A 12,821-nucleotide genomic window follows, 5' to 3' on the forward strand; every position below is an offset into this window, starting at 1 on the left:
ACCATCTTTCGGAGCACCTGGCACAAAGATATAGCACCACAACAGGCAACAAACAGAACGATTTATTCTAGGCTAAGACCATCCACTACACACGCAAGGCAACGATATATAATTCAAATACTAAATTATTTAGATCTCAAAATCCATGCATAGCAGAAGACGATACAGAAAACAAGACTACCAGACTCACAAAACTCCTTGGGAAAGAGCAGACATACGACAATTGTCTCAAGTTTTAACGTAGAACAATAATAAAATAGAAGCCAACCATCAACCCCGCCACCGCCTGTCGAGCACCCAGTTCTGCTTCCAGACACCACCAGATACCATACCTGAGAGCTCGTCAACACGTCGGCACAGAGACATGACAACAAGACTATTAATGACTCCAGACACCAATGATCCCCAATCCTCATTTCATTTCTTCTTCTGAGCTGCTTTGGTAACCTTAGCGCCAGAGGGATCCTTCTTCTCCACGCTCTTGATGACACCCACAGCAACAGTCTGCCTCATGTCTCTCACAGCAAACCTACCTAGTGGAGGGTAGCCAGAGAAGGTTTCCACCACCATAGGCTTCGTAGGAATCATCTTCACAAAACCTGCATCACCATTCTTAAGGAACTTGGGCTCCTTCTCCAGCTCCTTACCAGATCGCCTATCAATCTTGGTTAACAACTCAGCGAATTTGACTGCAATGTGAGAGGTGTGGCAATCCAAGACAGGAGCATAACCATTCCCAATTTGGCCAGGGTGGTTCATGATGATAACTTGAGAGGTGAAGTTAGCAGCCTCCTTCGCTGGGTCATCCTTGGAGTTTGAGGCAACAAAACCACGTTTCAAATCCTTCACAGCAACATTCTTTACGTTGAAGCCAACATTGTCACCAGGTAAAGCCTCCTGGAGTGCCTCATGGTGCATCTCCACGGATTTGACTTCTGTAGTGAGTCCTGTAGGACCAAAGGTGACAACCATACCAGGCTTCAGTACTCCAGTTTCAACACGACCAACAGGAACAGTTCCAATGCCTCCAATCTTGTAAACATCCTGAAGAGGAAGGCGAAGAGGCTTGTCCGTTGGACGCTTGGGCTCATTAATCAAGTCGAGGGCTTCAAGGAGTGTCGGGCCCTTGTACCAGTCAAGGTTGGTGGATCTCTCAATCATGTTATCACCTTCAAAACCAGAAATGGGCACAAAAGGAATCTTATCAGGGTTGTAGCCGACTTTCTTCAAGTAGGACGAGACCTCCTTAACAATTTCATCATATCGTGCCTTCGAGTATTTGGGTGTTGTGGCATCCATCTGAAAAACACTATCATAATCCTTTAAAAAAACCAAAATTTAAATAACAAAAGCATCATGTACCACATGTAATCACATTGCAAAATTACCTTGTTGCAGCAACAAATCATCTGTTTGACACCAAGAGTAAAAGCAAGAAGAGCATGTTCACGAGTCTGCCCATCCTTTGATATACCTGCTTCAAAACCACCAGTTGTGGAATCAATGATGAGAACTGCACAGTCAGCCTGAGAAGTTCCTGTAATCATGTTCTTGATGAAATCCCGATGACCAGGAGCATCAATGACCGTGCAATAGTACTTCGTGGTCTCAAATTTCCACAGAGCAATATCAATGGTGATGCCACGTTCTCGCTCAGCCTTCAACTTGTCAAGCACCCAGGCATACTTGAATGATCTCTTGTTCATTTCAGCAGCTTCCTTCTCAAATCTCTCAATAACACGCTTGTCAATGCCACCAAGTTTGTAAATGAGATGTCCAGTTGTTGTAGACTTTCCAGAGTCGACATGGCCAATGACGACAATGTTAATGTGAACCTTCTCCTTTCCCATTGCTTATTTCTTGTTGAACGAAGGACTGTAAAATGTCAAACAAGAATATATCAGCCTCAAAACTAGCTTTTACTGAATTACATGACAATAAAAAATTAATATGGTAGCACAGTGGTCAACTATTGCAGATTTGGTAAGTTAAGATAGATGGTAGCACTGTGGCCTACTGCAAAGTCTCACAAAATCTAAAATCTTAGACCAGGTCCCCTTTAGAATCTACATGCATCAATTTAACAAAGCAGTCACTACCACCATCACATTGGGTAACATGTCACTAGAAATAAAAAAAATTAGAAGAATGTAAAATCAATATATACAAAAAAATAACTTATAACATCTCCTAAAGATGGTTATATATGTTTATCAAAGTCAATGGTAAATGATAAATACAAAAATGTACAAGCACATATCAGCCAACAGATTGTATCATCCAACAATGTTTATCTTAAATTACCAAATGCCTAAATAACATTCAACCATAACCACAATTTTCATATAGCATTACAATACCTAATAGTCAAATGCATAATAGGAGAGAAATTACAAGAAAAGATAAAGAAGAGATCACAAACTAAATACAAGCAGACCACAAAAGACCAAGATGAGGCACCAAGATAGAGAAGGAGAGGAAAAACTAGTAAAGAGTAATTGAAAGTTTTACCAAGCCTATGAAAGCATACCCTAACTCATTCTTAATTGTGAAGTTTCTTCCTATATTTTGTAAATAAAAGGAAATTTAATTTCCATGTTGTATTTTGTCTTACTTTATCACAATTTTCTATTAATGCTTGTGTTACTTATTCACCATAAAATTGTTAGATCCAATGAATATACTTGGTAATAGGTTTTAATACTAGACAAAACAACAACACAACAATAAAAATATTAAAAAGCACAAAATTTTTATCTTTAATACCTTAGCATTATCAACTACTTAACAACAACAACAACAACAACAATAATAATAATAATAATAAATAGTTAATTACTTTATCTTTAACAAAAAATATATATACTATTAGAGAAAAAGAGAACGATGAGCGGATCAAGAAACTTCAACTAACGAAATCTAAAAATGATGTCTCTAGTTAGTATGACAAGATGTGGTTGCTTTGGAACCTTGTAAAGTATGACGAATCATACATATAGGGTCATTAAAGGGCAATCATCAAGATCCGACAATCTTTAACAGTTCGTTCCGTTGATCAACCTTAAATCAAGCAAACAACAAGATTAAACCATCAAAGAAACACACAACTTCCTACAGATCGGAAGGATAAACTACCAAACCACAACGTAGGGACAGGAAAACGAGTGATAAGATCTAAGTTTTACGACGAATCATACATGTTGGATCATTAAAGGGTAATCATCAAGATTGAACAATCTTTAACAGTCGTCCCATTGATCAACTTTAAATCACACAAACAAGCTTAAGCCCCCGATGAAACGCAGAACTTCCTACAGATCTGAAGGATAAACTACCAAACCACAACGTAGGAACAAGAAACCGATTGATAATATCTAAGTTCTACAGAAACGCATAGCTTACTACAGATCAGAAGAATAAACCACCAAACCACAACGGAGGAACAAGAAAGCGATCGATAACATCCAGGTTTCCCGAATCAAACAAAAAATACAACCAAATCACGAGAGAGGAACAAAATTACGATTGAAAAGATCTAAGTTATCTGGATCGAACGAAAAATACAACCAAATCATGAAAAACGAACAAGGAACGTTCGGAAATCGCGATTAACGAGATCCCCCTACGATCTTGACAAGAGAATGTAATACGCATGAGAAGAAATCTAACCCTAAGGAAGAGGGAGCCGAGGAGAGATGGAGAGATGGAGAGATCGGCGGCCGCCGCGCTCCTTCGAGATCGATTTGCAAAGAGAGACAGAAACCCTAGCCCGACCCACTTGGAACTTATAGCTGACACGATGACCTAAAATGCCCTTAGGGTTTGCATTGATAACGAGGGTAAATTAGTCACTTTACTATGTCCAGCATACTTTGTGGCGGCGGCGCGGTGGCGACCGATGTTTTTATTCGCACCCGTCTCTTCCGTACCCGCCGCATCTACCCATTCAGCACGCTGGGTGTAAGGCGGAATGGACGTCTGTGATTGGACGACTAACCATCCGAGTACACAAAAGGTGACCGAATTTAGTGTTCATTTCTTTGTATTGATTGATTGATAAGATTTGCTGAAGTATATGAGGATTTCAAGAGATTTTTGATCGAAAGCTGAAGAACTCCTCTTGTTAATATAATTTGTGATCATCATCGTTCGTCAATACTATTAAGGTTATCGAGCTAAATTTAGGTGAAAACACAATTCTCCGTCGACTTGTTCCAAGCTATATTGGATCCGAAAATGACACAAATGTCAAAGTTGATGTTATTTCTTGATAGAAATTGATCGATGTGATGTTGAATTTTTGCGCCAATCGTGAGTTTCTTGGTTATCTTTTTGCGTTACTCAACTTTAGATTTAAAGGTCTAATTTTTATTGATTGGCACAACACATCCAACCAAAAACCTTAGGTGGGTTGGGCTTTGATGTCTCTGCATCCCTTAGAATTTTGGCTTGGAAATAGAGTCATGTAATAGATCAAAGAATGCCAAATCATTTTGATCGCTGCAAGGTAGTCCAGTCCATGAACTATACAATTCAAGGGCTGAGCCTTGCAATTGGCCAGCTTGACCTGATTTGCTATCTTCAACAATCTGTAGAACTTCCAAATAGTTGACATTGACATCTTCTACATTTCTCCTTGGCCTTGCTTCGATTGCTTGATTCACTAACTTGTGTATCTTCTACAACTTAACAAGATTGCAGTCATCAAACATGGATCAAATATCTATCTACGATTGATGTGCTTCCACTTCCTGCACTTGGCTCTATGTTTATTCTTTTGGTCTCTGTATCAGAACAAAGACCTGGAGGTATTCAGCTTGCTCGCAAGAAGACCCACCTTCTCATACCTGTGAGAGGACAGTAATAATGATTGCCTTTAGCTGCTTGCATGAACTTACTTGTCTTGTTCATGGCATGTAACTCATGAATTCTGCATTCTTGTTTTGGCCTAGTTATGTTTTTGGTATCTTTGGTAAGGAGTCGAAGCTGGCAATAGTTGATAAGAGCAAGGTGGTGATGATGATTCACATCATGTTTGTAGAGGGTGACATATTCTTCCTTTCTTCATTCTGAGCCTCTTGAGATGGAACATATGCATATGTGATATGTTTGAGTGTGGTTTTGTCTTTCTCTTTCTTTTCTTTTCTTCCCCCCCCCCCCCCCCCCCCCCCCCCCCCCCCCCTTTTGTTTTGGTAAAGCCAAGCTATAGAGATGGTTTGATTTGGAATTGAATTAGATGTACAGAATCTTTTGTGGCTCGCACACTATCTGTCTCCTCTCTCTCACATTAGTAATGCTCAGTGTTATTAGAAGGTAGCATGAATAGAATGTGTTTGTTTTCTCTTCATTGTCGGATATGTTTTATGCTAGTGAGAGAATCATAAAAGTGTTGGTGGGGTCAAGATGTTGCCTTTGGTGGGGTTTGAGCTATGCTTTTAGGATAGCAATGCAGACTTTATCTGAATTCTTCTTGTCTGGAATGGGATGTAGCTGCACAGAATGGAACAGAAGAAGAGTGCAAGCTCAGATGTTCCTGCTCTCATGACCTTTACCTCAGCTGCTGCACCAAAGTCTTTTATGTTCATATTTGGAAGACATATTAACAGAAAAGATCTGATCCATCTTTCTGGCTCTGTTTTTTCTGCTCCATAGTGCTCTTTGGAAGGTCTTCAGCTATCCAATCCCATCACTTCTGAAAGGATTGATCAGATCCAAGCATGTCTCCAAAGTTTCAAGATTTAAGTGTATCAAACCTTTTGTACTATAAATCCAGTCTTTACCAACATCTATCCCACCAAAAAGACCCAAAAAAAGAAAGAGTTGCAATTGAGTGAACACACAGTTCTTTGGTTGCACAAATTGTCACATTCTCACTATGACATAATCACTTTGTCCTAAGAAAGATGAAATAATTATATGTATATATAGATAGCTATAAAGCTTTCCTTAAACTAAAGCTAAGCTTAATCAAACTTAGGGCAGAATCCACCATCTTTTATTCTTCTTTTTGATGCAGAGAGTGAAGTTGAGAGGAATGAAACAAGCAAGTTTAAGGGAAACCTTCTTGCAGTAACATACAGTATATATATATGTGTGATATTGTGACAGTAACTTCATTTATAGTTCCGTGTAGGACTTGTGGAATTCTCTAAGAAGATTGCGAGATCTTTGAATGCTGGAGGTAGGCAGTGGGTCAAAATTTGCTCCTTACTTTCCGAGACAGGTAATGGCACAGTGTCAAACAGTGGTACTGTTGAAGACATCAAGCTCAGAGGGAAGGCAGCATGGACGTAAACCCTTAGAGGTTACCGGATGCTTTGAATCTTTTAGGAAGTGCCTGTAGGAGCCTTGTTTTCTTACCTTATGTCCTTGGTTTTCTCTACTCGAAAAGATTCTACAAAGAGAGTCTCTTAGTTGTCTTCTCCTGCATTAAGGTAGGGGTGAAAATGATCATCTTCTTCATTAGAAAAAATCCTGTAAATGATATATAAGAAGCTCATGAACTTTTTGGCTATACAGATCAACCTGGAATGATGAATCTTTAGGTATCTTCTCACACTGACCTAATAAAGAAATAAGTAGGCAGAATAACTTGTGCTGGAAATAATGATACAATCTGCAATAGGTTAGGGCTGAAAATGATGAGAGCAAAACTTTAAAAAGTCATACATGAAAAGTAATTTTAGCTCATTCCATAAGATGTGAAGTTTAAATCTACTGAACTATATATTTTATGGTACCATATGACCTAAAGAAGATTAAACATTATGTTGTAAACTGATAGATTCTGGAAATTTTGAATGAGGAAAAGGAAAACTATGATCATTACTTGTATGCACAAAGATTTGAAATCAAGTTGATACAACAAGCACACCATAACTGCAGAAACATATGAGCTCTAACCGGACTTGTTTTTGATATCAGGATACAAAAGTACCACACCCAGTGAAATGTTCTGTGCATATATTATACTTCTTTCAGATTGAAAGGTACACATCCTCACTGCACAAACTCAAAAAAACCATTAACTGAAGAAAAGGGATTGAGAACCATAGCACAAGCATAAAAAAAAATAAACATGCTTTATGATCAAATTGTGGAGTTTGATAGATGACTTTGTCTTACATTAGGCTTTGTGTCATACAAGTTGTCTTCACATCTTCAAATTTTGAACATGAGGAGATAGTGGACTTTGTATGTGCCCAACAGGTATTGGGGCAACCATAGCCTTCCACCAAACCATTCTCCCCATGGATTGCTGGTACTTGGAAGGCAGCAGTACATTTGGTCACTAGTCTCTGTTGGACATATGGATCCAACACAGGATGCAATATGGCCACCACCACAGTCCACATGCAATATGTTCCAAGTGAAGTCTGAGGAGGTTCAATGTATTATACAATGAGACAAGCTGACCATTCAATAGGCAGCATATACAAATATACAGTCTGAGTAGGTTGAATGTATTTATCCGATATATTCAGTATAAAGACCTATATCGTCCGATATATAAGGTCTATATCATGTGGTATAGAATTTTTATTGATTAGTATTTTTTTAATTTATCTTTAACTCGATACGTATCGATGTGTCGATGTGTGAAGAATATAAAATTGCTAATGGTTGTAGTAAATTTGGGCTTTAGTTGAACCAATCTGACCTTCCAATTCCAAACCAAAGAGATGGTGGGAAAGTTTTGGTGATTAGAGTAGAAAAATGGGGTCTTTGCAAAGGATGTGCAAGAGAAAAAGATAGAGTGAGAGTGCTACATGCAACATAGACAAGGAATAATCCCCACATCAGAGTCGAGGTAGGATTAGGTCAAAAGGGATGGAGGTGGGAGTGAAGTTGCCACCAAACAGTCCTATCAAAGTCCTTTACCATTGATCACTATGAACATTAATCATAATTTGCCCACCACATTTCTTTTTGTATTTAATTCAACTATGCTATCCAATAATACATAGAGTAAGTAGGGCTAGTATAGGTGTAAATCCAGAATCTGATACCGAGAGAAATGGCCTTTCATGGAGTCCACTCAGGTAGCTCAGACTGATCAATTTCCCATGGAATTTAGCTCATAGATGACAGAATCATACCCCCAACTTGATGCAAGTGAAGATTATTCTTGTTAGGTTCAATTCCATCAATGGTCATGTCAAGCATTTGGTCCTTCTTTTGTAGTTGTGCTGTAGGGGTCATAGGTGTGATGTATTAGTAATACCAATGCATGTAGGTTCATATAGAGAGATGATAATTAGCACAATTAAGTTGTTTCATAGTCCCTTCAGTGGTAGTGCAGCTTCTACAAATTCCCCAAACTCATCACATCAATGTTGCACTCTTCTTTCTCCCTCTCCTCATTTGTTTATGTCTTGCCTCCAACCCTTTCAATGTTACTTTTTTTTTTCCCTACTCTCTCTCTCTCTCTCTCTCTCTCTCTCTCTCTCTCTCTATATATATATATATATATATATATCTCCTCACTCTTACTTTGACTGTATACCATCTGACTCTTTCTGCCACCACCATGGTTTCAATCTTTGGGCGTTGGCCTTTTTGAGTGTAAAGCTGAGTAGAAGTCTCCCCTCCCTCTTTCCTCCTGAGATGGTTAAATAAGAAGCTATAGCAAGCCATCCTTACCTTTCCTCAATCTTTATCTCTCCTCAACGCCACACCCCTTCATTCATTCTCTCTCTTTATTTCTTTGACTATTCCCCTCTCCACTCTCCTCCTTCTCCTCCTCCTCAAAGCTTCTTCCACAGCCCATTCTTAGATCCATGGCTCCTACCAGAGCACTACAGATCCAAAATATCTTCTTCTTTCTAGTGCTTTATGCTCTTTCTGTAATCATGGCTTCCTCCTCTCTCTTTGCCTTCCTCTCTTAAGTGCTACTGCTATATATTATCTTCTCTTCCTGACCTCTCATGGACTCGGTTAACAGCGGGAGCCTTCAGTCCTCCAGCGGCGAAGGCAATGAGTTCAACTCAAGCAGTGCCGACTCCCTTTCTGCCTTCTTCCGATCCACCGCCGCCGCCGCGCTTCCGCCTCCGCAACCGCCACCGCCCTCCTCCTCGGTCCACAACCACCACTTCTTCGACCCCATCTCCTACCTCGACTCCATCACCTCCACCACCCCCTCCTGGCCGCCTGGCGCCCTCCGCGCCTCCCATAATGTCGGCGTCTTTCCCTCCATCACCACCACCCCCTCCTGCTCCTCGCCCGACGTCAACTACCCGACGCCGGTGCAACCGCCCGACCAGTCCGCCGCCGCGCCACGGAGCTCGAAGAAGCGGTCGAGAGCCTCACGCCGGGCGCAGACGACGGTGCTGACCACCGACACCTCCAACTTCCGCGCCATGGTGCAACAATTTACCGGCATACCATCTCCTCCGTTCGACATCGCCCCCACCGCTACGTCTTCGTCCCCCTTTGCCAGATCACGCCTCAACGTCTTCCGTTCCGCTGCTGCCTTTGGATCCACCTCTGCCCCTCCGCCGCCGCCTTTCCTCCTCCGGCCCTTCCAGCCTAAGGTCCAAGGTTCTACCTTAACTACATCTACCACTACTGTTACCACTGCCCCCGCCATCTGTTCTTCTTCTACTACCACTGGTTCTAACGCTAGCACAAGCTTTGCTGCTACTAACAGTACTATCTTCGATTCCAGTCTCAGTGCCTCAGCTCGAATTTCTACTACTAGTAGTAGTGCTAATCCATCTAATAACAACAACAACTACCAATTGCCTTCACCTACTCTTGCATATGGCAGCAAAAGCCAACCACTTCTGAGCACCCAAAACCACATGCTTACCTTGCAATCCCTTCTCCACGCAAAGTGCACAAAGCCTCAAATTCCTATGCCGTCAGCCGAGCAATCGAGATGGACCAACGGGTACCCAACAGAGGCCGGCGATCGAGCTCGGTCGAGTCCGATCTCTGCAGGAAACTCCAGTGGCTCGCAGCAAGGAATGAGCGGTTGCAAGCTGAACTACCTGGCGCCGGGTTCATCGGAGTGCAGTGCGGAGCAAGGGTCGGAGCGCGCCACAGCGTCGAGGAGTGAAGGTGCGATGGACTCCTGGATTTTTTCTTCAGATTAGCAGATAGAGAAGACTTTGTCGTGGAGGCAAAGAGGAAGCAGATTAGGGCTCTTGACTGCATCTGTTATTCAACTGCTAAGGCACTTTGCATCCATGACTCGTTTTATCTTTCATAGATTGTGTATATGAATATAGGATTTCTCTTGTGAGATATCTTGATGCCCATTTTTGTATCCAAGGAAGACATGTCTGAGAACAGTGGTGGAGGGTAAAAGACAATGCTCTTTCAGATGGAAGAGAGAGAAAGACACTGTGGTGCAGTAGTGCAACTGTGTCATGCTTGGTCGAGTAGGAAAGATTTGTGTTGCATCATGTCTTTCCGTGGTTTCAACGACTGTTATAATATATGTGAGTTTGGATCATGTTGTGGGAGTGATTGGTGGCGAGATTTGGGGAATCATGAGCAGAATCTCTAGGTGTTAGAACAGGAATACCTCCAGGCTTAAAGAAATGAGCGAAGGGAAACTTCCTTTGGAACTGCTCCACATGAAGTGTTCCCCAAGAACGCACTCCACCCAATAAACAACAGCAGTCCCAACCACCATCTGTCTATCGGAAACAATGAATCAAGAGAAGGCCATGCATTTGCTTAATGGTATAACTTCTCTGGAGAGAGAGAGAGAGAGAGACCAAAGTCAACTTCTGCTACGGCTGTTCATTGGTAGCGTTTCCGGAGACTAGTATCCAACATAGCATTCTTCCCCTATGCGAGTCGAAGATCTCACTGAGCTCAGTCAGAACCCCATTTCCGTTCCCATTCCATCACCAGCATACCTGTGTCTTGGGTATCAGATACATCATGCTTGGAAGCGTATGGATCATCAGATCAGTAATATATCCACAAACGCGACTTCTTACATCATATTTCTGAAGGGACCAAAAGTTCGAAAAGAAGGATGAATTGAGACCACACGGGTCACTGTCCCCTTGAGAATAAAATCCAACACTGTTTCCCTTGTTCCAAGATATGTCAATCTCTGATCATGTTTTCTTCTCTGAGAACGAGGGAGATGTGTACCGTAGGCATGATACCAAGTATCCTTCTCGCACTTCTTTTCAGAATGATCTGGACAGCTGATTAGCCATGGGGTTATGGGAAGATTGAGCAATGAGGTGAGAGGGAGATGTGCATACCTTTCAAGCACAAAGTTGATTGATTTAACAAAAGTGGGAATAATAATGGGTGTCACATGAAATCATAGTGGCCATGGCAGGGAATAATCTGTTCTCTCGCAATGATGTCTCACTTCCCCCCCTCCCCTTGTGGGTCTTGTGAGGCAGACTGTTGAGTCTTTGCTCAAGGCAGGGTGTGGGGGCTCTCCCAACTCCCCCAGCCAAACACCGGCCCTCCCTCCTCAGAAGTCCTACAAGTTAGAGCCAACCTAAAAGATACAAAGCTTTTCAGTTCTTGCTGAAAAGGCTGACAAGAAGTGGAAGCCACACTCCACCCTCTAAGAAAAGCATTTACTCATGCACCAGCATTTGGTGTGATACAGCAAACAAGAATTACTGGAAAGATGTGAATGGGCAGCTCCTGCCATTCATTTCTCTCACCTTCTTATTCATCAGTTTAGCTTATAGATCTGATCTGATAGAACCACAAATTTATCTTTACTTCAATTTACAGTCCACCTGATATGACATCTAATAATTTTGGAGGGCATAACAATCATGAATTTTGCTGAGAATATTTACTTTATGAACTAGCAAATGTACTCTATGACAAACCCCAAAATGAAAGCAGACTGCATGCTGACCAGAGCAGGCCAGTGAATAAGATCCTAGCATTTGACTTGTAGCTTAGACTAACAATACCTGGTTTGACCAGACCAGAGACAAGTCTAGAGACATTGCTTGACCGGTCAACTGAGATGGATGATTCACAATTTTGTTTTTCTACATTTTCTTTTGGTTTTAGCTTCTTCTACATACATATTATGTCTCAAAGCTATACCCTACTTACTAGAACTCAGAAAGGTAAAATCACCATGAAGCTTGTCAAATGATCTTTTCTGAGCAGGTAGATGGCTATTTCCCTGCAGAATAATAGTCAAATTTGCCTGACAAGATGGAGAAAGGATGTGAATTGGTTATCTCTGATAAAATGCAGGCTGGTAGCAGAGTCTATCAGTGGACTCCTCAATGACAAAAAGCCAATTGAAAGAAACTTGAAACTGCTGATGGAGAAAGCATGTATCACAGTCATTCCAGTTAAGACACATTGGTAGCAGAGTCTTAGTAGTGGGCTGCTTGATCACATAATGCCAATTACAAGATAGTTCAAACTGAGATTAGTAGCTCACCATGGTTGTGGGATCCTCATGTGAACAAATAATTATGTTGGAAAGATTGGTAGGCTTCACAGTGCATAATGAATGGGGAAAACCTCCAACCAATGATTTCATAAGACTGTGAAATTAAATGTACAGAAAGAAAGAGAGGAGAAAACAAGAGGAGAAAACCCAAATAAAAAATGCTTTGACAGAACAAAATAAAAGGGGCACCCTAGTCACAAGAAACTGCAGCAATGCAAGATTGATGGTTTGGATTATCTGAGATTTTTATTGTTATTTTGGCTTTTTTGGGTGTAAAAAACAGTTCTAACAATGTGAAAAATAATGCAAAGAACAAAACTACATAACAGAGAAACTCTATATGAAAAGTAGATGATTTCAATAAGCAATTTGAGGAAGATATCCTGGATTTACCTTCATAAACTCTTTT

General features: G+C 41.1%; 2 protein-coding genes across 2 annotated transcripts; one reads left to right on the top strand and one right to left on the bottom strand.

Annotated features, from left to right (window-relative positions):
• Positions 1-107: 107 nt before the first annotated feature.
• On the bottom strand, positions 108-3,798 carry LOC103986917 (elongation factor 1-alpha). The gene is made up of 3 exons (XM_009405066.3): positions 3,670-3,798; positions 1,389-1,875; positions 108-1,299 (listed from the first exon to the last, which is right to left on the bottom strand). Exons 2-3 carry the CDS (start codon positions 1,848-1,850, stop codon positions 418-420), a joined length of 1,344 nt encoding a protein of 447 aa, XP_009403341.1. The 5' UTR covers positions 1,851-1,875; positions 3,670-3,798; the 3' UTR covers positions 108-417.
• A 5,129-nt stretch (positions 3,799-8,927) lies between these two features.
• Positions 8,928-10,097, top strand: LOC135675385 (uncharacterized). The gene has a single exon (XM_065185538.1). The coding sequence runs from the start codon at positions 8,928-8,930 to the stop codon at positions 10,095-10,097; it is 1,170 nt and encodes a 389-aa protein (XP_065041610.1).
• Positions 10,098-12,821: the final 2,724 nt, after the last annotated feature.

The sequence above is a fragment of the Musa acuminata genome, chromosome BXJ1-6 (assembly GCF_036884655.1).
Source record: "Musa acuminata AAA Group cultivar baxijiao chromosome BXJ1-6, Cavendish_Baxijiao_AAA, whole genome shotgun sequence".
NCBI classification, from domain to species: Eukaryota; Viridiplantae; Streptophyta; class Magnoliopsida; order Zingiberales; family Musaceae; genus Musa; species Musa acuminata.

Bases quoted from the DNA above. Each gene is read 5' to 3' on its own strand.
- LOC103986917 (XM_009405066.3), bottom strand. From the start codon at position 1,850: ATGGGAAAGGAGAAGGTTCACATTAACATTGTCGTCATTGGCCATGTC. The intron at 1,300-1,388 runs GTAATTTTGCAA...AGTGTTTTTCAG, and splicing joins TGATTTGTTGCTGCAACAAG to ATGGATGCCACAACACCCAA.
- LOC135675385 (XM_065185538.1), top strand. From the start codon at position 8,928: ATGGACTCGGTTAACAGCGGGAGCCTTCAGTCCTCCAGCGGCGAAGGC.